The 24,564-nt window shown below is 42.3% G+C and overlaps 1 protein-coding gene across 11 annotated transcripts in view; it reads right to left on the bottom strand.

The window, feature by feature from the left end:
* Positions 1-23,866, bottom strand: part of neo1a (neogenin 1a) — a 210,048-nt gene extending 186,182 nt beyond the window's left edge. For 5 of the 11 annotated variants that reach the window (XM_037792400.1, XM_037792375.1, XM_037792392.1 and 2 more), the window contains exon 1: positions 23,004-23,864. In XM_037792400.1, coding sequence (XP_037648328.1) covers positions 23,004-23,100 — 97 coding nt within the window. In that variant the 5' untranslated portion in view covers positions 23,101-23,864. Of the gene's footprint in view, positions 1-23,003 lie in introns of all 11 variants that reach the window. The other 6 variants (XM_037792384.1, XM_037792418.1, XM_037792444.1 and 3 more) reach the window with 3 other exon arrangements.
* Positions 23,867-24,564: the final 698 nt, after the last annotated feature.

Here is a 24,564-nt window from a genome sequence, read left to right as displayed (position 1 = left end):
TGATAGTGCTCCATATAGACACAGTGAGGTCTGATCATATGGTTAGCAGAGTGTGAGACCTCTGACTGAACCTAAAACCATTAAGCCCACAATTATATTCCTTTCTCTGAGCAAGTCATCACTTCAGTGGGGATGTTGTCGTCCTACTCAGCAGCAGCTACATTAACGATATCTCAAATACAGCAGAGGACATACAGTTATAGCAGATAAGGATAATCCCACAGAAGTGGACAGGAAATATGATTTCTCCTCCATGAGTGTTGTGAACCTGTCCTTAATCTGTCAACTGGGAGTCTTACCACCCTCCGCCGCCCGTTTTCATTGATTTTTTTTTTTTTTTTATTGTACTCTTGTTTGAATGTGACAATCCCTGACAGGGGGATCCAACCAGGACCGGTTTCTGATGTTATGAGCCTGATGGTGGTGTCTTTGAAAGGAAATATACTACCCGTACACAGCGTGACTGAGTGACATAAGACACACTGGTTGCTTAAGAGAACAACCACAATTTCAGAAAGCCATGACTGCAGCCACCAAATATGAGGATGCTGCTGTCAGAGCACCTCAACCTACATTAAGTCTCTTAAGTGGCAGAAAATTCATCAGTTCCCTGAATGGATGGAGCTCATTGGAGCATGCATAGAATAAGGAAACACCCACTACAGGTCACCAATCTATTGTTGGGCTATGACAAAATAATATTAAGATGAAAATGATTTATGTTTCTTATGTAGTAGACATATCTGCACACACCTTTCCACTTTTAATACACTTTTTGTAGTATTTTAGTTTCTGTCATAAATTGAGATAATGATGCCGTGTCAATTTCCAGACTAGAGGATTTTTGGAGGCGAGTGGTGACTCCAGAGGGATTAACAGTACAGCGGAGAACTACTGCACTACACATTTAGGTCCCATTTTCTTACATATACATTTCATTTATCATGGTGAGAGGATTAGTATGGCATTAGTGTCTTTTCAAATGCCGAATGCACTATATTTATGATCTCATCCATCACCAGCCCATACACGTGATTAGTGGTGTCACATGCATGTGCACTTTTGAAACGGCTATACAACGTGGCAACTATTTGTGCTATGTAATGCATTAAACACAATGACAAGTCTCTGGCATATTTGCCACCTCATGCTAAAAATGGAAACTTAAACCAGTTAATTTTGTTCTTTGGCTTGTAAATTTCCTCCTTCTTATTGTTCGTTCTCCTGATTTACTTTCTGCTTAAACATCACTCTAATTCTATCGTCTACATCAAAATAAATGTAATAGATGGGGGAGAATGATAGATGACCTCTGCATTCCCTGGTGCAGATGAAAACATAATAAAGAAATACTTCAGGTGGTATTTTTAAACAAAAATTGTAACAATGAACAGGACAAATAATTCTGCTGACTTGACACACCGGACTGGTGACTGCTGTTAAATTGTGCGTCTACTGATTGTAGATATGGGCAATATGGCTTATAAATAATATCTCGAAATTTTCCTATTTTCTCTAAAATAACATAACTATTTGATTAAACTCTTTGATGCGTATGATCATTTTAGCTAACTAATCTGAACACTCTGAGGTGGCGTATTGTCATACTGAAGTCAGACTGTTCTTTAGAAATGTATTATTTTTGTTCACACAATTGAAATCAATTTTTTTTTTCAGGCAATGGTTGTTCTTTTTCTTAGTCATAATTAATTTTATTTATTTAATATTTTCTTTTATTTATTTATTTATTTATTATTGACTGATTTATTGAATGAATGTGAAATTGCCAATCATATTCACCAGAAGATCACTTTTATTTTGAAGTCAGTTCTTGGTCATTTTTATTTCAAAGCTCTTACACGCTCTTAGCGCTTCACTTCTTTCGCTCTCTCCAGGCTCTTTCTCTGCTTCCTTCCATATACAAAAACACACCCACCATACGCTCATCCATGCCAATATGCCACGCACACTCGCCCTGAAGTTTGTTTGGGTGAAAGGGAAAGAGCTGCGGGGGAAGCTAAAAAAATTATTTGGCAATTTGTACTCAATGTTTGCGATATAGTCGTTAGGGTTAGTAGTATATTCAATATATCACCAAACCCTAACTGATTGCTTGCTATTGTATGCAGTCGTTTATTTTCTTTTTTCCTGGATTCCTTGTGATAAAACTTATGATGGATTAGATGTACTGCATCTCTACACTGCAGTCTGAGAAAAGAAGCACATTAAAGGGTTAAGCTTGAGAAGCTTGTGTTTAGGGAACGTTATCTGGGATCAAATGACAGATGCAATACTGAAGTGACAATCAAGATAATATTAATAAAACAAGCCTTTTCCCACTGTGCATGCAGCAGAGTGTCAACAATAGCTTGTATGCACTCCGTTTCATTCTCAATATCTCTACAGAATTTATGTGTCATTCATTTGTCATTGTAAGTTTCTGCCGAGAGAAACAAAACAAGCTAATGTCCTCATCGAAACCCAGATAACACAAACTGCTACAAAACGGGAAACCAAAAGCACTCGACTATTCAACAATGTTCTTTTTCAGGCAGGTGGATGTGTCTGTGTGATGATGGCTGTTTGGGTGCTGCAGGCTGTGTGGCCAGCGCCACGATGATGTATGCACACCTGCCATGGCTCCTGGCTAGCAGTCTCACAGCTGAAACAGAGGGGGGAAGGGGGACAAGGCCGGGACAGGATGGAGGTAGGGAAGAGGGGGACAGGGAGAGAGGGGTAGACGCCTTGAGGGGCAAAGCTGGGGGGAGGGGAAGAGAAGGCAAAAGAGCCAGAGAGCTGTATCCATTATTAATGGTAGTTTGGTGTACGGAGAAAGAGATCTAATGTGGCCGCCAAGGTTGTAGTGCGTGTGTAATCGACAAAGACAGATTCTCTCACTGCGCCTCTTAAGTCTTTCCCATTCCCCATTCTCCTCTGCACACCATCTTTGTCTTCTCCCCCAGTACATCCTCCCACCGGTTCTCAAAAACAGACAAAATGTATTTGCCAGAGATTATCCTCATACAACAGGTTGCACAAAAGAGCCTCACAAAAGGAAATTAGCGCTCATTAGTTGATGAAGGGATTTGATGAGACAAAGGTGAATACAATAAAATGGAATTAGAGCTTCATTGGTAATGTTTCCAGTAAAGCTCTGATTCTAGTGCGTTAGCCTGGGGCTGCACAATATGTCGTCTCAGCATCGACAATAGTCACATCGCAGGGTGTGCATGTCAAGTAAGGCAAATTAACTCAAAGACGTCATGCTACAACTTTTTTGCTGCTTGATACAAAAGGAAAACTCGCATAATTTCTCATTTTCCATGATGACTTAAACATTGCTTTCTTAACTTAGTAAAACGAAATATAACAAATGTATACCTAGATATAAATTTATTGAATCACTTATTATCTAAATAATAAATCGTACACCAGCACCTTGGTAAAAAAAAAAATCTTTCTTTCAAAATTAACATGAATTACAGTTCAAGTGTAAACCTTTTTAATGCAGTAACAAATTTTAAAACTTAAACAGGAATTAAAATTCCAGTGTATAATGTATATAGTACATAAATATAGAATTAAATTGAATATAACGGCCCCATTGACACCAATATCCAGCTATTTGAGTCAGTATCAGCCCGATATCCGATTCGGTATTGATATCTACCACAACCTAAAAATGAGTGAGGAAGGGGAGAAAAACACTGAAAGGGAAGAATTGGTTCCAAAAAGAAATGCAACATCAGTTGCATGGAAATATTTTGGCTAAAGAAAGGATGATTTTGACCAAAAACAGGTACTAGTGTGAATATATCTCCAAGTTATTACATAGATTTTTACATTTAACACCTACGTCAAACACAGCATACTTGCCTAGTTCTGAATTAGAACACTTCTACTTGTCCAGATTCACACAAACACACACTTAAAAACAGATACTGAGTCACCGGTGCCACTTTTCCTTGTGGGGGCAATAAAAACTGTTATTGTCAAATATTTTCACACCGAGCATATTCTTCAAGAAATAAACTGCTAATGAACACAAGAGGCAAAAAACACCAAATAAGATTTTTCAAGGAATATTTCACAGTGTGGCAATGACGCAGGCATCTTCACTGTCTGAGTGCATGGTTATGTGTGAAATTAGTATTTCCGTCTTCCACTCGTCATCTACAACAAGCCAGCTGCTGCTGGGTTTGATTTTTAATGTAAGCTCAACACTTATGCCTCACTGCCTGGTAAGAGGAGAAGGATGGTTGGAACAATGGGAATCAGGAAAAGCAAAACAGTCTTTAATAAAAAAAAGCGTAATGCACCTTAGGGAAACCACTGAACTTCAACTAAGCGACGCCATATGGAAATAAATTAAACTCTAAAGATACTTAAAACTAATGTCTGGGGTTGCAGGTACATGGAAAGAAGCCCTTTGGCCCAATACCAGCTGGGGCGGGCCAAATAACTGCGCCACCATGACGAATCTAATGCAATTACACACATCGAGGTGTTGGGGGTTGACAGAGAATGATGAAGCCAACATCAAACGCAGTGTTGATAAATGGAAAGCAGGGAGCGGCTGACCAGAGGAGGAGTCGGAGGGGGGGAGGCGGTGGAAGGAGAAGGAGGGTGAGGCTGTTATTGATTGTACTGCCTGTGTTCTCGTTGCGAGGAGGATGACGAGGGGAGGGAGGACGATGTGTGAAGAATGGAAGGCAGGGTTCGCCCCGCGGGCAGCAGTTAAAGTCTGGTGCCCCCTGAGAACACACCAAACTAGCCTCCAATGAGCTGCCCATTGGTCACACTGAATATTTGATTGACACACACACACAACCAGTAACTACCACTAACACCCTATCCAACCCATCCCCCTCAAATAAACACAACAATGCATCCAGGGTTGATTGAAATTCAAAAGCGAGACTTGACGCCACAGGCACAGACAGTGATGGGCAGGAGGGGGGGAGTGGCAGTTGTGGCTCACTAGGGTCCCATAAAAAACAGATGTTAAATCACTTAACCGCTCCTAAATTAGTTGCTTGTGAATCTGCTGGGACACCGGGACCCTAACAGTCTGCGGACACAGCATGAAGGTATAGCGTGGTGCAAAGACTCTTCAACATATAACTCAAGACTAAATGGACTACAACAAAGGGACGATGGCCTCACCTGAGCACATTTCTCCACATGCCACAATGCAAACAAGTCGCTGCAAAGCTGCATCACATATCATTAGAGTCATGGAAGCTAATACAGGAAATTCATGGCCAAACTGATAGTGGCATTAGTTAACAAAGCTCCACTCTGAAGGGCTACCCCACCTCAAGCACCCAAAATCAATTTATCGAAAATGAGGACATGAGCGGCTGGTGACTGACGAAGCCATGTGTGCATCTCATTTTCTCTGAGGGAGGCTTAGCTGTGGGATTTATCACCACCTCTGATCTCATTTCCTTTTTCATATGCTAGTAAATCCCAGGTAAAGGCAGACGTTTGGGATGATACAGGGAGAGTGGTCAGCCCGCTCAGATTGGACTCCTGGAATTAATCTGGGAAAATCCTCAATGCTAACCTGCTTAGTTGTCACTTAATCTAGGGGTAAACCAAATATCAATTACACTAAGCGCAAAATGTGGGCCAGATAACCACTGATCCCCTACCCAACAATTAAACCAGAATCTGGAAAACTGGCTCATTGGATTCTTGGTGTATAATTGGCACACATTACCTTAAAGCATAGCAGATGCTCATGGAAGAAAGAGCTTATGGCTCAGGGGAGAAAGTGGGCATTACTGCAACACACAAACACACACAATTGAATTTTGTCTAATGAGTAGTAGGATTGGTAGAAGTAACCTAAATCCCAACTACATTACCAATCTTCTCTGAATGCAGGTCAGCTCAAATACGCTTAAGCCATGGACTCAAGGGCAAAACAACTTTCCCCTGGAGGGCTTCTCAGGTGACAACTTAAGTAACGCCGTCTGGCTGTGAGTCACGCCTGCATTCCACGGAGAGAAATGAGGATGTTGCAGCCAGGTGAGGTTAGCAAGCAGTAAACAGGTTGACACAGAGGACTGCCATTGGTTTCACACGGCACATAACAATGGGTGACGTGTCTGTTTTCTCATGTACTCATTTTCTACCATCACACGCTCACATTGTTGTGCAATGAGTTGCATGTAGGCGAATGCAAGCCTGCGTTAGGCAGTCATGGATTCAAACTGTGAGCTTCACACAAACTGGGTCAGTTAGGACATGGCCAAAACAGCCCAAAACGTATAAAATTATGCAATGAAATAGTGCCTCATTAGCTGCTTTCTTTGGACTACACCTACTGAATGCTACCTTTGAGCTATTTTCAACTAACCAAGAGAAAAGTCTGCTTTTATCACCCAACCTAGTTTGGTCAATTAGGAACACAATGAGCATCCTGCACGCTCCTGTGCGAGCACAGTTCATTTCCTGCCATTATTGTTACAAGTGCTGGGCTCATTCAAAAGTGGATGAAATGGGGGGGGAGGCCCAGACACTATTTACTCAGCAGGGAGAGACATGAGTCCCTGGCTTTCTAATGGCTTCCTGCATTTCACACAATTGTTTCCCCTCAGGAAATCTTATCGATACAGACTGCCGCCGCGTTGGACAAAAAAAACAAAACACAACACATGAATACTGTGCTTTGATTGAGTGTCTTTGAATGGGAAGATTACTTTTTGTGTTCCTTTAACTAATATTTCCAAAGAGGTAGTCCTGTGAGGTGTTTAACCTAGCTTAACACTGACCGCAAGCAAGTAAAAACAGCGGGCCACGCGCCATCAAAGGTGCATTACAACTCATCTTTTCAGGTTGTGTGTGTATTTAATCAATGTAGAGTAAGAAAACAAGACATTGTATTTAAAAGAGCAGTTAGCTTACATGCTAGAGCTACTTTTTGACCAACAACAACTAGGCCAAGAGGCTGCACACAGCAGAAGTCCTGTACCGATTGAGCCAGCTTTTGCACAATGTTAGACCTCTAAACAAAATCCAGCTGACTCTTTGATGTCCAACTTTCTTGCGAAAAATAAACAGTTTTAGAATTGCTGTGTAGCTAATCCATTTTTACTTTTGAGTGAGACTGGCTGTTTCCTCTGCTTCTAGCCTCTGTGATAAGCTACGCTAAATGCTTCAAAGCGCAATCTCCATATTATTACACGGCTCTGTTGAATACTCGATTCTGATTGGTCAATCACGGTGTTCTACGGTCTGTTATTTCTTTATAGCAGACTGTTGCTATGGATGCAGTTCTAATGTCGGACTCTGGCGGACTGTTTTTGTGTCAAATTATTGATTTTTTAAGTGTCTAATCGTGTAATAAGTGGGATAATGTACAGCTAGCGGGTCATTGTTGTGAAATAAACCCAGACAGGGCGATGCAAGACCCTCCACTTTGCATCTGTGTGCCGCATCACCCTGTCATGGTTTATTCCTCAACAATGACCAGCTCATTGTACATTATCCCTTACTTACATGCCTAGAAATTACATTATTTTTGATCTTCAAACTCAAACTCTTGGTAAGACAACATAAATTTCCAAAAATATCAGAGTATTCCTTTAAGAGCATTTGACTAGCATGGTAATTAGATGAGACAAATGAGCACAGGATGATAAAGGAACAAAAACAACTGTGGATTTGTACAAAAAAAATGCCCCAAACACATGGCGGTACAGTATCTTTATCATGGCCAAGAAGCCTTCACGTCTTCAGTACAGCCAGTTGTATTTCTGATGTTACACAGGAGAAGGGGTTAACACAGTTAAACCTTCTACAGCATACACACGGACCACAGGTATGTGTGGGACTAGCAGAAACACAGCCCATAAAATCCACACTCAACCTCCGTCTAGCACGCGAGGAATGTTCTCTGAGCGCTTCACTATCAGCGTTGAGCCAGGAGGGGCTATCCTCGCCTCTTCTTTGAAGTCTGTGTGAGAGACGGGCAAAAATGGGAAAAGGGGCAGTAATAGTGAGCTGGAGCCAAGAGGCTAGCTATTGCGAGGTCAGCCAATTTCTTTCTCATTAGAAATTAATTACCGACATAGCCAGTGCGGGGGCCGAGCCGCGGCGTCGCTAGGCATCCCGTGCATCGCCCCACGGGGAGCACTTGAACCCCTGACCCCCCCACCACGGTCGCTTGGGGCCAAAAGGGGTGCGTGACATAGCCATGGCCCAGAGACACTGCCCCGCCAGGCTGGGAATGCAGTGGCACTGTGGGGGGATCGGGACAGGGACAAAGAAGGGGAAGAGGGGCTCCGCTGATTCAGGGCTCATTGGGTTAGAGAGCTTCATTATTAAGTCCCCTGTCACTCTGCAACAAAAAGCACCCCACGGGCTAGCAGTGGCTAATAAAACCACCACCCTTTATAACTCAAGACCACTTCTGACATCTTCTTTTGAGGAGAAATGAAAGTGTGCAACCCCGGCTTAATGAAAGTATTCACATCTTTCCGCTGAATGAACTGTTGCTTCGCGCTGAACACGAACCGGTGAGGAGTGCCAAAACCGACTGGAATTAAGCTGCTTTCACACCTGCTTAATTAGATAATGTTGGGTGAATTTTCATTTAGACTTGCTACACTTCACTTCAATATTATACGGCATATGGCACAAACAGACTGCAGGACATATTTGGGGATCTTGCTCTGTGTGTGTGTGTGTGTGTGTGTGTGTGTGTGTGTGCTCTTTGAGTGAATTTGTTCAGCAGGTGTCCTGAAAGCTTGAATGACATCCTTATGCACTCAGGACTAATTCAGACCCTCCAGATAAATGAAGTATGAAAGCAGAAAGAGCATTCTGCTTTTTTCCCTGAACCAGTATTTCAAGCACTTGGATTGTTGGTGGCAGAGAAAAGGTTATCAAGAACTCACTGTCCTTCACGGGAGAAACCAACATACTCACATTCTCAGTAATGGTTCTACATAATGGTTATTACAAAGCTCCACTGCCCGTTGTTCATGTTGCAAAGCTAATGCTTGACGAGCAGTTTCATATTTTATTTAGGAGAAGAATACTTCTGTTGAATCTATGATCATAACACATACACATGATCGTTTACGCCTCGTTTTCACATAGCTCTGTGTACGTATGCAAATCAACCGGAGGTTCATTCATTCTTATGGGAACCTCTGCAACCGTAAATAGATGCAGTTCCTTGCGTTGAACACTATGGGGTGTAATCCTTGTAATATACGGATTTACGGACATAAAACTGTGTCGAAACGAGGCGTTCACTGGCTGTAATTTCACTCATCAAGCCAATGCATGCATTTATTAGTTCATAAAGGTTAAAGATTCTGTGCATCCACACTGCACCACCTGTCAACTCTCTCATGGTCTTTGCATTCCCTTTTTGGCTGGAAACATTTACTGACAACAATTAGTCAACAACAATTTTGATAATCAATTTTGTAATTTGAGTAATTTATCAAGCAAAAAAATTCACTGGTTCCAGCTACTCAAATGTGAAAGTTTTGCTTTTCTCAGTTTTATAAATCACTGGTGGCGTGGACCTTCGGAGCGCATGCCCATTTGGAACGAGCCGATTACAGGCTTGGCACCCTTGGTAGCCTCCCGGTATTGCTTCTTGCAGCACTGTCGAGAACCGCTTGGTGCTTGTTGACTCCAGGGAAGTATTTGATTGAATGTTAGTATATCCAGCATCCAGCAGAAAAACTGAAAGGCACTCAATGAGCCCAATCAGCCCAATGCGGACTAAATGCTCATCTCAAGTCTGCAGAGCCCTGAAGCCGCTGCTGCACAGAGCACCGCTCGCTCGTTTATTCAAAGTTTATTAATATTGAACGTGACTCGGGTTCAAATTGCACCAAGTTCGACAAAGCACTCCATGGGGGTCCCCAGCAACACACCTGCCAAGTGTGAAGAAGATCGGATGAGCGGTTCTCAAGATATGCGAAGGACAGACGGAAAAAAAGATTCCTCGCTTTATAGTTAGACAGTAAAATGAATATCTTTGAGTTTTATGCCAGTGGTCAGACAAAACAAGCAAATGAAAGAGGCTTTCATTTGGTTTCGGGCTCTAGGAAATTCTGATTTTAATCAACCAATCAAAAAAGATAATAAACAGATAAATCAATAATGACCATAATTGTTGTACTAGTTGCAGCTCTATTATATTCAAATCAAGCTTGGAAGAAAAGCCTGATTATTATCACCCTAGCGTGATTGAAAAGGAGGAAGACAAGTTTATCTGTAGCCATTAATGTTCATCTCCCTGTGTTCTTGATGGGACACCTCATTAAGAATCTGTTGGTAGCAGCTGGCTTGCTATCCCACCCCATTACTGTCCCACCATGCCAAAACCTCTGCCACCGGCCCTCCCACCCCATCCCCCACTCCAAACACGTCCCCCGTGTCTCATATGACATCTGTGTCCCGGGGTCCTGTGATGGAATGCTGCTCGCCCGCTATTCCTCTGCAGGTGCTCCCTGCTGGCCGCCATCCATTTTGCAGCCATGCTGGTGCTGTGGCTGAGTGACCTGTCACAGGCTGAGAGGTAGGGGGGGAGCAAGTGGAGTCAAGGTTCAAGGGACAACGGTTAAGGAATCAGAGGGAATTGATGCAGCTGCTTTCCATCACTGCACGTTGTGTACACTTCAAGCTCGACAAAAAAATCGTCACCTCTATGAGCTTATGGTCCTGTCTGCACCTGCTTATCCTCCTCACCAAGCTCATCCTCCTCTTCCTCCTCCATATCGGACAGAGGAAGGTCGTGTCTGTATTTAGACACAGCTCAAGAGACTGTGTCGTCCCAGATGCTGCTCTCAGGTTCTCACGGCTTCATCCAACAGCGATTGAAACCCAGCTGTATTTTGTGTGTGCAATTTTGGTATGGTGCCCAAAAAAAAAAAGTGAACGAAAGTAGTCATCCCGAGAATGTCATAAGCTGTGCACATAAGAGAAATGCTCTGAGACATAATGCGAATATTGTGCAATCTTCCTCTGCATTGGTGTAAGCCTGTCAGTAACCTAGCTTGTTTCTCTACTATCTTAAGTGTCATATCACAGCCCAACCTTGTCTTTTATCAGACTCCATAAAACAGACACTAGCAGAGATTATCATCTTCCCGAAAGGTCAAGGACCAGAATCCACATTCGGAAAAGGGAACTCATAACAGAGGACAGGGAGTGGGGTCTCATTTTATTACTATAATCACAAGGGCTGGGACGATTCACCTATCTCCTGATTCGATACTATCACAATACTTAGGTGCCGATTTGATATGTATTGCGATTTTTAAGTATTGCAATTCTACAAGTATTGCGATTTGATATCACCATTTATTGCGATTTGTTAACTTTTTTAACACTAGACCATAGGGTTGAAAAAAAAAAAATAGATTCACCAATGTATCGCGATTTATTTATTTTTTACGATTTTGAAATGTATTTTTTAATGGCAGAAGTGATATATTTGCTTCATTTGAGTCTATGCGGAGTTAGAAGGAAGTTACCGCTTTTATTTTTGTTGTCTCAGAAACGTGACGTCATATTTGTTCCGTATCCGTCACCAAAACAAAATGCAGCTGGCTGCAGTGAGCCCAAACGACAAAGCAGAAAATGGCAGAGGGTGTGCCTGGCTATAACCTGCACTCTCACGTGTTAAATCCAACGTGGTAAACACTGTTGTCCAGGTGCATGACCACATAAGGCCTCACGTAAAAAATTAACACCACCTCAAAGACAATTCAGTTAAAACAACTCATTTTAAGAACTCGAATGCAGTCTTGGTGCACACAAATCACAAGCAATGAAGACCCTTCCAGAAGCTCCTGTTTCTAATAAAAAAAAGAAACCCCAATACCTCTCTTAAGGCTTGACATTTTCATCAACAGTCAAATTTATTCACCACGGTAGTACAGTAAATCAAATTTCAAGGAGCAATTAGCATTTTCTATAGCCAAACTCAAGCTTATTTTGTGTTAGAGCTGGGTAACATTTATATAAAAGGAAGAAAATCCATCATCTTTCACGTAAGTGCTGCTGAGGGACACATTTATTCAACTGTGAAGGGCCAAGAAAGCAGAATCAAAAGAGACGGCCAATTCCATTACATCATGGCAATGAATTAAAAAGGCTTAAAGCAGTCATTTCACCATTTCAGTCGCCTCTCTTGACCTTAGCTTTAGATGAGCTCAGAGTTGAGGAGGAACTGGCTCCAATAACATGGTACGGAGTCACTGCAGTCAGCGGAGCCCCATGCCAAAGGGGAGCTCCCGATGGCACAAAGGAGCCTCTATCTAACGCTGAACTTTTCAAAGAATCGTTTCAGCTTGGATTTAGCAGCAGAAACATCAGTTAATACCGGGAGTTTTTTTTCCGGGGGTCACCATAGCAGCAGGTGAAATCAAAATAAAACCTGGGAGGTTGACTGGAGAAGCTCCAAGAGGAACTGGGACGCAAGTTGATATATACATGAGTAGCACAGAGCCTCCACGGGTCTTAACTCTAAACCCTAAACTGTTTAAACTTAACGTCTGAGACTCAACAATCCAGAACAATGCTGTGCTTCGCATGCTGAGACAGTGCCATGGAAAAGTACCGGGTAGGACAAAAAAACACACACCTTCTTCTATTCTTTGCTGAAGCCTAAACACGCTTTGCCGACTACGCTTGAATGTTACGTGGTTTCTACGGATTTCCACTACAGAAACCAGTCAAACCAGTTTTTGCCTTGTAAAACAGAACAAGAAAAAGATTCAGAAAATATAGAAACTTCAAACAGAATAGTTTTGGCACGTCTCACCAAAGTTGCAGCAGCTCATTATCAATTGAAAAGACACCATAATTAGAAATCTTGGTTGGAGTTGAGCACTGGTATTGAATTGGGTTATGTTCGCCAGCATCTACCAGTGCACATGTCAATATTTTCCAATGGGAAACATCGGGTTTTGATTTATGTGAATCTTATAAAATCTTTTCCTAAGCACATTTTTAGAAATCAAAGTTTTTCTGACACACCCACACCACACAACTACCAACATATTTGCAATTCACAGCTGTGTCCAAAGTTGTAATTTTGTCTTGAACTAAAAAAAGACCTTCATAATAAAAAATTATATAAGGGGTGTGGCAATAAATGGATGCTTTCCCTCCTTTTTGTTTCTCAAAATATGTGCTCACCGCATAATACTGAATCAATGACACCAAGGTTGCTACTGTTATACAGATTAAACTCAAGGCTAAATCAAAATGGTCTAATTTCTCCCCATCTTCTCAGGGAAAGTAGGTAAACACTTTTTTTTTTCTTTTTTACTGGAGAGAGAGAGTTCAAGTCGGAAACTCTCTGAACCTTCTTGATAAAACAGCTGTTCAACCCCAGATGGGTGGCATACGCCTATACAAATACCCACCCAAACATATACACACACATCCCACCACGTCTGAAGCTGCCAAGAGCCACAGGCCAGGCACAAGATGATGGCAGCCAGCTCGATTGAGCGGTGCTCACAATCCTCTCTCTGTGACTGACTGCCCCCACACCCTTTCAGCACATGAAAAGTTCCTTTGACTGAATGAAGGCTGAGAGGCTCAGTGTGTACATGGGTGATTGATACTTTATAAGTGAGTGTAAGATCTCTCCCACATACACATACTGGTGGTAAACCTAGCACCAGTAATGAGACGAGTAAAGTGAAGATGACAATGTTTGAGGTTTGTTAAATTCAGGCCAGTAACACAACTGTTTGTGAAATAGTCACGTAATCAAATGTATTGATTTGTGTACATAGACACGAGATGGTGATCGTGACGGTCAGCGAAAAACAATTGGTATGTAATTCACGTGATTGTGAACCGTGAAGTATAAAGAGCAGGTTTTTCCTAAACCTAACTAAGTAGTTTGTTGCCTAAGCCTAACCAAGTCGATCTATTCCTAAACCTAACTAGGTAGTTTTATTTTGAAAAGACTGGAGCGGAAATTGACACGTGCGTCACGTGTTGCTGGACATTTCTAGGAAAAAGCACAAGAAAAATACGTTGTTGAAAGTCAAGCTGAGCGTTACAAAAATAAAAGGGAAATTATTGTCTATGTACACGAATCAAATTAAATTTTGTGACTATTTCACGAACTGCCGTGAGAATGTGTTATTAATTTAGTGACTGAAATAGTTCAGTCCTAATCTGAACTTGTATTGCTGGAGCACAGTTGGCCACAGGATCCATAAAACAATCCTGAGTCGGGAATAACAAGATTCATATTGGCCACTTCTAATGAACAAAAATCATTATATATTGGGAAAAGTTGCATTGATTCTTGTTTGTGTGCATTCTCTTTGAAGCACAAGCTACTTAACAACTGCACTACACCACTGAGAAGACTTTCAGGTTAGTTCATCACACCCTGGACGTCCTCCAAGAAGACGGCAGAGAATGAATTCATGTCTGAGAGCTGCAGGATGTTGGAACTCCAGCCGGTACAGTCAGTGCAACCGAATGAAGGTTATTATTAATCAGTACAAGTCTCTCTTAATTTACGACAAGGGCTGCTGCCAGGAGCGGAACCAGCTACCTCACAATTACATCAAATATACATTATTACACTAATTATATTTAAGGTTCTTGAGTAACAACTGATTGGGCAAGGAGATGCCAAAATCTGAAGGAATTGAGAAAATGTTATGTCAGCTACTCTAATCTGTTCTCTGTGTAATATACACTCAAGGGGTAAAGCCTGAGCTGCACACCTGTCATCCTAAAGTGCTCCTGCTTCCTGTTTAAGTTATTACACTTAAGGTGTTTAATGATTTTCATCTTTTTTCCCCACAATTGTCTCAAAATGACAGTCGTTTGTCATCGTTCAGCTTTATGTAACTGTTATGAGATGCCATTGTGAGATAATGCCTCAGTAGAAAATCTCTTTGTCAATACTGAAACATCCCACATTATTTTTCACAGCATCAACAAAAATGCCGTATATCTGCTTTGGAATATCAAGATCTGATTTCAACCAGACCAACAACTATTTCGACTTCCCATTGTTAGTTTTTAGACATTTTATGGGATCCGTTGACGAAAACAAAAATACTTAACAAAGCCGGCCTTGTCCTTCGGCTGCTTAGTAATCACTGAAATGTCAACTAGACCATGATTAAGAAATGCAAAAATAAAACAGTTAGAGGATTTAAAAATGAAAATTCAAACATTTAAAGAAGGCCTGATCTTATTTTAATAGGAAGTGTCTGTAATATGCCCCCCAGGGCTGTAAAAACAGTTCAGTGTCTAACCGAGCCTTGCACTCATTAGTCCAGGCTCATCTGACAAGCACAGCTTGCATGTGTCATAATCCTACGCAGCTGCCACTACCGACAGGAGACACCACGACAGGAGCTCGGCAGAACCAAAATAGCAAAAGTTTGAGGAAAAATTTTCAGGGAAAAAAGTCCTCACTGTCCTGCTGTGCTTGTAGAACGATTCCCTTGGAAGGGCCACAAAGCCCATTCCTTTAAGGTTTTGCTTGAATGCCAGGCCAGGGGAAAATACTTCTTTGCTTGCAGTACACTACTTAAATCTAACATCAATACCCTCACTGCCGTTTGCTGCCGTCATGCTGCAGTTATAAAGGACGTGCACTGAAACAAGGCAGCTTGACTACTGCAGTTTTCTCTGTATGCAGTAAAAGACTGGACAATGCCACGCTGTCCTGAAGAACATGACCAACTGTGATTGCAGTCTAGCAGAACATAAATATTATAGAACGGGTCATGCTGCAAGACTAGTACTTGCTACTCCTACAACCTTCACTTACAAGTCTTTTGGGCCTTTTTGTATGCTGCTCTGGTAAAAGCTTCAGCACACACAGCGGTGCTAGTATTTGCATGTCAGGCCGGTAAATGATTTGTTTTAGTTTAACATAACCGTTTCATGTAACATGGTGAGCCCACTGCAATACGAAACTACCCATAGTTCAAGAAATGTTTTAGTCAGAAGGCAATGCCTTGTAACAGGATGAGGAATTGAAAAGATTTTATCTGTGCGCACTTCTTTAAAGATGTCCAAGACACAGTCTGTAACTGCACTCATAGAAAGTCTGCTACAAATCCAACACCATGCCCCAACACACACACAACTTTGTGTTTGTGTAAGTGCAAGACTGTAGCAAGGCTTGAGGAGCAGAGCTTGACCAGTTTAGTTCTCCAGAGCCTGACAGAAGTCGCCTTAAGGCCCTGACACACCAGTATTTAGCATTTGTTTAATCTTGTAAACCACATATAAAACACTCCACTGTACAGTGTTATTTTCATACATACATACTGATATTGGAAAATTCTTAGTATTGTGAAATTCATTTCAACTGTATTGCCCAGCCTTACAGGTATGTACTCCAAGCTTTCCTCTGTGTGTTTATGCTCTCTGGGGTTGTTGTGGGTGGTACCACAGGTGGCGTATGGTGATTGTGTCGACGCTGATGTAAAGGCCCCGATACAACAAGCCGACGGTCGGCTTTCGGACAGTTTGGGGCCGTAGGTGAGATTCTGTCACCCCTAGTTTTTGCGGGTGTGAGAATTCGCTCTGATTGGCTGTTCAGCTTAAGGCCCAGACACACCAAGCCGACATCAAAGATCTAGCAGCAGCGTCAGGGCCTTTAAGCGAATCAGTGCACAAGAAGAAAAACGGAAGAGAGAAATGCAAGCAAACGAGTAAAGTCAAGAGGACACACAGAGAAGGCTCTTTTCATTTTTCATCTTTATCTGATCATTCCACTACACGGATATTTTCACAACAACATGGCCATCTGGAATGAAGCTAAGTGGTGAGTGAGAGTGGTGTGAAAATGGTCGGCAAAAGGCGTTTCGTTTCATGTACATGTCATAACGACTTGTATATCCCGCCGTCCTAGGTCTTCTGGTTTCCCTTTTTGAATGACGAATACGGACTACCGCGACCTGCTGGTAAGGAGAGTTATTACAGCTCGCGCAGGTAGCTGGCCGTTTGCTGCTTTGCAATGTGGTCGGGTGTAACTTTTTAGCCGTGCCACAGGCGACGTAACAGGCGGCCTTCGTCGCCGCTAGTTCTCTAATGTTGGTTTGGTGCGTCTGGGCCTTTACAGATGAGGTGCATAGCAGCGTAATGAAAGAGACAATAAACTAGATTCTTACTGAAATGTAGTCATAATTTCAGTGTCTTCTTTGTATGCTTTGCTCTCACTGCTGCTAATGTACATCAGCTCCATGGAAACTGAAAAGACTCTTGCTGCTTTCCCAGTGGTCATTAAGCCTGAGCATCATTCAATCACAGCAGAACAGGGCAGCCTGGAGAGCACAACAGCAGCACAGTGAATTAGACATTTTGCATGTTGTTCTATTTTTTAAAAGAAAACGAATGGAACAGTGGAAATCAGCGAGGCAAGCATGTTTCCAGCTATGTCTCCGGTAAAAGACAATATTATTGAAGTAGCGTCCCTCAGGTTACCATAAAGTCCCAAATGGCTCATCACACAGGGCAGTATGGACAGCTTTATGGCCCCTTGACAATATTCAACTTTTTTTCAAACTCCCAGCGAGTGTTTTTCAAGCTTTTTTTGTTTTGACATGAAAGGGCCAGCAGACACAAAGAAGACACACGGCAGCCGGACTGGAAAGGTGCTGCGTCTGACAACGTTTTAGTCACAGCAGGAAAACCTCTGAGGCTGAAAGAAGTTCGGCTTTTAAGAGGAGCACACTTGATGTGAGCCGACCAATCATAACACCAAATAGGCTGGCTTTCAAAGTACAGAGAAAACTGATGGTTCAGGACAACACCTATAGCCCCTTTTGCACCACATTCAATCAAAGGGTTTTCCCGTGTCCGGGGAGCAGGGTTCCCCTGATATTGATTAGCAGAAGAGGTAAGTGTTAAAAAAGAAAAGCCTTTATTCTCTGCCAGCACATACAAAATGTCCTGGTGGAATTGATGGAATTGGTGGACGAGGAGCTGCTGCTATAAAGGTGGAACTTTTTTACCATTAAAATAGCTTGGGTGGTGAATATTGAATTTCAAATTAACTGCAACCCGGCCTTTGAATGGGGTTCATGAGGCTGGTGCCAACATTCCCGAATAGAAAAAAAACATTTGTTTTCTGTGCTTTTTACACCGACTACCACCTTCATCAACAACCCCAGAGAGCATCGACACAGAGGAGAGTGTGTGAGTTTTTGCGGTGTGTCCCGCACCGTAGGCTCTAGTTTGCCCGTGTTGCAGGCTTTTTGGCCGATTCAGCATGTTGAATCGGCAGCAGAGCTTGTCGGTGAAAGAAATCATTCTGATTGGCTGTTTAGCTTAAACAAATCAGTGCACGAGAAGAGAAACAGGAGTGAGGAAAGCAAGCAAATAAGTAAAGTCAACAGGAAAAACACATAAGGCTCTTCTCATCATCTTCATCTCATCTGATCATTCCAAACATGAGTGAGAGTGGTGTGAAAATCGTCAGCAAACGCTGTTTTGTTTCATGTACGTATCATAACAAAGGCCTGTATATCAGCAGTCATCGGTCTTCCTGTTTCCCTTTTTGAATGACAAATACGCTACTGACTACCGCCGCCTGCTGGTGTGCAGAGTTATTAGCGCAGAACGTACGTGCTAACTGGCCGTTGGCTGTAGTCTTTGCGGTGTGTTTGAGTGCAACTTTTTGACCAAAACAGTGGCGACGTGAGGCGACGCAACAGTCGGCCTTCGGCGCCGCTAGTTCTTTAATGTCGGGTTTGTATGTCTGGGCCTTAAAGCTGTGCAATATGGTTGAAATTAATTTCACAATATTAATATTTTTCCAAAATCTGTATATTTGTATGAAAATATGGTAAATGTATGGATTTTCAGTGCAATGAACTACAGGTGGTTTACAAGGTTTAAAAAAAAAAACGGTAATTAATTGAAAAGTTATATCTAGGAAAACCACAAAAATACACATAACTGACTGTGGGGGACACTTCATATAGGCCTAAGAAAGTCTTTCAAGGCCACTAAATGTGTCCCAGAATCAGAGGCTTCAGTGGAGAGACAGGAAAAGCAGACTTGAGTCATGTTTCTCTGCACCACACAACTAGAAGCAGCTCTAATAGAGGCAATTTCATCTTAGAAGGGAGGCAGCAGAAGCCATGGACTTGTCCATGATCCACTCTGGGTTTTTAGACCATGACCCTTGGCTTCTTTCCACTCAAAAACAGCCCTCCCTTCACTATCACAAGCAACCAGCCAGCCAGCCCAGTCTCAAATACACAGGGGGCTAACAATGCCAGTTAGAGAAACTGTTTCAAACAGCATGCGGAGAGAGTGTGGAGAGAGAATTCATGTAGATGCAATCTGGTGTGTACCAACATTAAACCTCCAGACTAACAGCTGATGCGTGAAAGTTTGATATGTTGAGACGTGGGATCAAACTATGTGCTTTTCATGGTGTAAATGATGGTGTCTTACTATTGTTTAACTGCACTACGTCTACATAAATCTTGCAGTTCAGCCTACATTACCATTTTAAATAACAGCAATATATGAGCAAATCAGCAAAGAGCCTTGTTAGATGAAATAAAAGCCACTATAGTCCTCTATTATTTTGCCACAATAGTCTGCTGAAAGCTGAAAGCTAAAAGCTGAAAGCGGGTGATTACACTGACCCCCAGTCGCCAAAGAGAAGCAACAACAGATGTGGTGCCATCTATTCAGAGGATATTGATCTACCTTTCCCCCTGCCAATTACATGTGATAAACTGCTGTGACAGTTAGGGCAAATGATTTCAATAATGGCCGTCATTTTAACCCCCATAAACCCTGGACACAAACAAGTTGTTGTGTTCAACCGTGATCTCAAACTGGTGACCTCGCCACGCCGCATTTTACACAAGGACACGGAGAAAGCAACAACAAACTTGAGCCTCGACATCAGTATCCATAGCAGACCAGCAGCATTTCCTAATGGGGGTGGTTTCATTAGTGAAACAGATGAATCAAACACTTGGCCAAGTGCGCAATTATCCGTCTCTTGGTGGATGGAGGTCATTAGGACTTTATGAGCGATTGGAGCCTATAAATAAATGATCAGTAAACAGCATACTCTATACGGCAGAGACAGCAGGTGACTCTGCATGACTACCCCTCTTAACTCATCACAAGATGAGGTGGACATGTGGAAAAGATGCAGCTATAGTTTTATAATAAACCGGAAATACTTTTACACTTCTCGCATTTCCTCCACGATGGTGCGTACACTGCGTAGTGACCGGCTCTAGTTTGGCTCGAGGTCAGGATGGTACTACATCCGCTTCATTTTGAAGCCCTTTACTACACTTTGCTTACACATTACACTATGAAATAAGGTGAAATATTCTTGAAATTCAGGATGAATAAGATCCAACTTTAAGCCTTCCAACTTATTTTCCCCACAAACTGGGATGTAGGACCACCGGGGCTTTCCAAACACAACAACACAGAGGTGGTAAATTATGTTCTTAGCTGCAGAGTCCACAGAAAAGACCTTAAATGCTCCAAAGAAAACGACAGCTGTTTATAAAGTCTGGGCAATGTTGCATCTGAGGTGGTCTGAGAGGATAAAACCCTGGTGGGTGAGTGGTCTGTAGGAGCAGAGAGGGTTGCCAAATGTTTACACATTGCAGCAAGTTATTTGCATTGTCCGCTGGGAGACAATCAGCACACTATTCCCTCCCAGCAGGATTACAGAGATAAGATAGATGCCTAAATGGATTTTACACTCCTCTAATAGGGACTTATCTACAAAAGGCAAACTTTTTGAGCCATTTTTTTAAAAGTTCTAAGAGCTACGGAGGAGGAAGTGGGGGGAAAAGTGGTAGTTTGGCTAAACTTTTACTGGTTATTCCAAAGTAAGTGAGACCGTCCCCAAAGCAAATGAGACTGAAACTCTTTAAGTCAGGGCTGCCAACTTTGAAGAAGATAAGTTCTGGCCACAGTCAGGACCTCAAAGAAATGTGTTTTGAATAAACAGATATTTTCAGAGAAGGGGACCCCACAATTAGTAATTTGAAACTCTCTCTGCGTGTGGGTCCCAGTCCAATTCTCTGGAATCAATCAAAGCTCCCAAAGGAACTCCCTGGTCCCCTTAATCTCCTGGTTTTATTACTTTCCAGACAGTCGGCCTGTTTCACCCTACCCCCATCTCTCTCTTTTGTACTGATCTCCAGCAAAGCCAAGGAGGGGCTTTTTTTCTCTCTCTCTCTCTATCTCCCCTTCCACCACTGCAGAGCGCTTTTCATGCAGGAGAGGGTCTTTCATCAGGCTCCACACGCAAGAGAGCCCAACAGCTAGCACAGGCCTGTCACTCCAAGGCCTGTCTTCTACACACATTCATTTTTTTTTTCTCAAATAAACAACCATGTTTCAAAGGCTTTTTTTGACACAACTATTTTGCATATATTACGAGAATGATGAAGAAAAAAAAACTGGGCCATGTTGCACAAGTTACAGTCACAATTTTCCAGACCACATGCTGCTGTGTTTGATAACAGCTTAAATGACAAAGATGTGACTCTGTCACGATGGGGTATGTGATAGGGACTGGAGCTGTGCACTCCAATGGCTGCTGGGAAGACATTTTTTTCTCATGGCTCTTAGGGCTGCACATTTAATTGAATATTAAATCGCGATCACAATTTGGGCTTCCCACAATGAAATGAACATGATCGCCTGCGATATCGACGTTTAAAACGTGCGTTCTACTCATAGAAAATGCTGCAGCATATCAAATCAAGCGCTTCCTATACTAACAGCTAGCCACCAGCTGGGGATCGAGATGTTTTGGCTTCACCTTTGGATATAGATATTATCTATACAACCAATTTTTGCTCTCCAAGTGCACTAGATTGAAGCATTTAACTTTAAAAATGTAGATAATAAAGGGGTAGGGTGAATATTCCTGTATTTTTTCATATCGCAATATATAGAGCAGAAAGAAATATTGCAATGTAAGTTTTTTCCAACATGGTGCAGCCCTAATTTGTACATTAACAGGAATGTAGCACAGCATGGAAGTGAAAACAGTGCTCTGTTTATTTTGATGTGAAAGTGCAATCAAAATAAGTTGTCGCTAAAAATCAATGAATAATCTTGATAAATAATCGCGATATCAATATTGATCAAAATAATTGTGATTATCATTTTTAGCCAGAATTGTGCAGCCCTAATGGCTCTCCAATTTATCTCATGGCTTGGAGTGCTTCTAACAGATTGTGTTGAGACTCTAATCAATACCTCCAATATCACAGAAATCCCCTTTAATAGTGAAATATTTCACTACAGAATACCACCAGTTGGAATAAGACACAGACTGCAAATGCTCTCTCTTCAAAACAATTAACAGAAGCAAATGAATTTGGGGGTCTGTTTATCCATCAGCTAAACATGTATTGACGCCGGGGTAATGAGATGTCTGCTGGACTGATGATGCTAGCTTATTACCTGACAGTGAGCACTAATGACTCTGGATTTTTCTGATTCAAGTTCCTGCCATCCTTTTGCATTTCCATGATGACCATAGAGCTAGTGAAAAGGCACAGGTAGATCTCCATTCAACAGACAACAACATGTGTTATTTAGCCTTTCAAATCCAAATGCACAGCAGCCAAAGACTCCACTGCATGTCTGTGAATCATTTGAAAGACAAACAGAGAAAGCTCTCAGCAGTTCTTCTGCCTCAACAGCCTCCATGCAACAGACAAAAGGACGGAGTGGGAAAAGCGTGTTGCTTTTCTGCTTCCAACAGGGCTGGACCTGCATTAAATAATGCTCCTGCTATGGAGAAAGTAGCCTACTTTTAAAGTTGTGTAAATGGTGAAAGAGTAGCTGACCTAAACACAGCAGAATTAGCTACCTAGCTCCATGTCTGTGTTTCATTTTGTTACAACTCGTGATGCGATGTGGGTAAGTTTCTCCAATCGGTGCGTAAAGACGCGCACACACATACACAGAGAAGAAGAAGCAGTGTGTTAATGAAAGCCTCTTACCTTTGTCGACATGCTTGGCCGCGGTGGTCTCCGTGTAGAGAAAGGTGAGACAGAGACAGAGGAGAGAGAGGAGCGACAGAGCTCCCCGCTCGGCCATCACTTTTCACAAATAAATCTTTGCAGGCTTCAGGAACCCCGGAGAAGAAGCGTCTACAAAAAAAGAAATCCTTACAATCCCCCGGCCAACCTCCTGCAAAATGCACTAGCAGGAGAAAAACAAAAGTTCAAAGTCCCAAAATGTGCAGAAACATCCGGAGCCAGGTACTTTTAAAACATGTAGCTGGAGAGAGAGAGAGAGGGAGAGAGAGCCGCAGGTTAGAGAGACTGTTTTCTCAACTTGGTCGAGGCAGAGGTCGGAGAAGAAGAAACACTGAAATCAATCCATAGCCACGGAGGCGCAGAGCAGGGACACACAGATTTACCGGCGACTGAGCACCGACTTTACTACTCCGATATGTGTCAAGCGCGGAAAAGACTACAAGAGCTCTCAGTTGGAGAAAAGATAAGATCCGTCCAGAAGGAGAAATCTCCGCCGCGGCCAGCTCGCTGCTCGCTGCTCGCTGCTCACGGACGGGACGTAAGAGAGCAGCGTGTTGAAGGGCTGGATCTCCACCGGCTCCCCGGAAAACAGGGTGTGGACTCACACGGAAGTTTGGATCCTGGCCGCCTCTCTGTTGCTCAGGCAAAAACTAAAATATGGTGAGGGATTTCAATCCAAAGAAAACATCTCATCTCTACACAGCCAGGTGTGCTGAGATCATGCGCAAATTCAACACACTTCACAGCAGACATGTGAGTTAATGCTGACTTAAAGGTCCCATCTGATGCTCACTTTCAAGTTCATACTTGTATTTTGTTTTTTCACTAGAACATGTTTACATGCTGTAATGTAAAACATACCCTTTATTTTCCTCATTCTGTCTGCCTGAATATACCTGTATTCACCCTCTGTCTGAAACGCTCAGTTTTAGTGCATTTCAACAGGCAACAACGTGGGTCCGTGTTTACTTCCCGTCAGCTGATGTTATTCACATACACTGCAACAGGAAATAAACTGGGACACATTTAGAATGTTTACATTTAAAACCGTGTAATGGTCTAAATATTGTATATTCGTGACATCACAAATGGAAAGAAATGCTTGAAACGGCTTGTTTCAAATGCACCATTTCTGAATACGGGCTGTGTGTATTTCTCCGTATATTGAGCGATTTGATAGTTTCATAGTATTTATACAGCACTTAAACCTACTTTATAATATAAAAGACATGAAAATCTCACTTTTTACAATATGAGACCTTTTAAAGGGAGAGTTTTACATGTATAACTCTACCGGGTCGGTTTCTGATGCACGCTCACATATGCGCGCTCGCGTGTTGCTACGCTGTTCAGACCGCTCCTCTGCGCCTCTGCCTGCTTGTCTTCACTCACACACCGCGCGCGTTCTCGCTCCACTCTCACGTTCATGCGCACTCACTACACACTGCAGAAGACTTCATAGCTCTGAGAATATCTAGTGAATGTACAGTGGACGTTTGTGCAGAACTAACTGCTGCAGCTC

This window comes from Sebastes umbrosus, chromosome 2, assembly GCF_015220745.1.
Source record: "Sebastes umbrosus isolate fSebUmb1 chromosome 2, fSebUmb1.pri, whole genome shotgun sequence".
Taxonomy (NCBI): domain Eukaryota; kingdom Metazoa; phylum Chordata; class Actinopteri; order Perciformes; family Sebastidae; genus Sebastes; species Sebastes umbrosus.
Note: the sequence above shows the minus strand (reverse complement) of the source record. Positions and strands in the feature narration are given on the sequence as shown.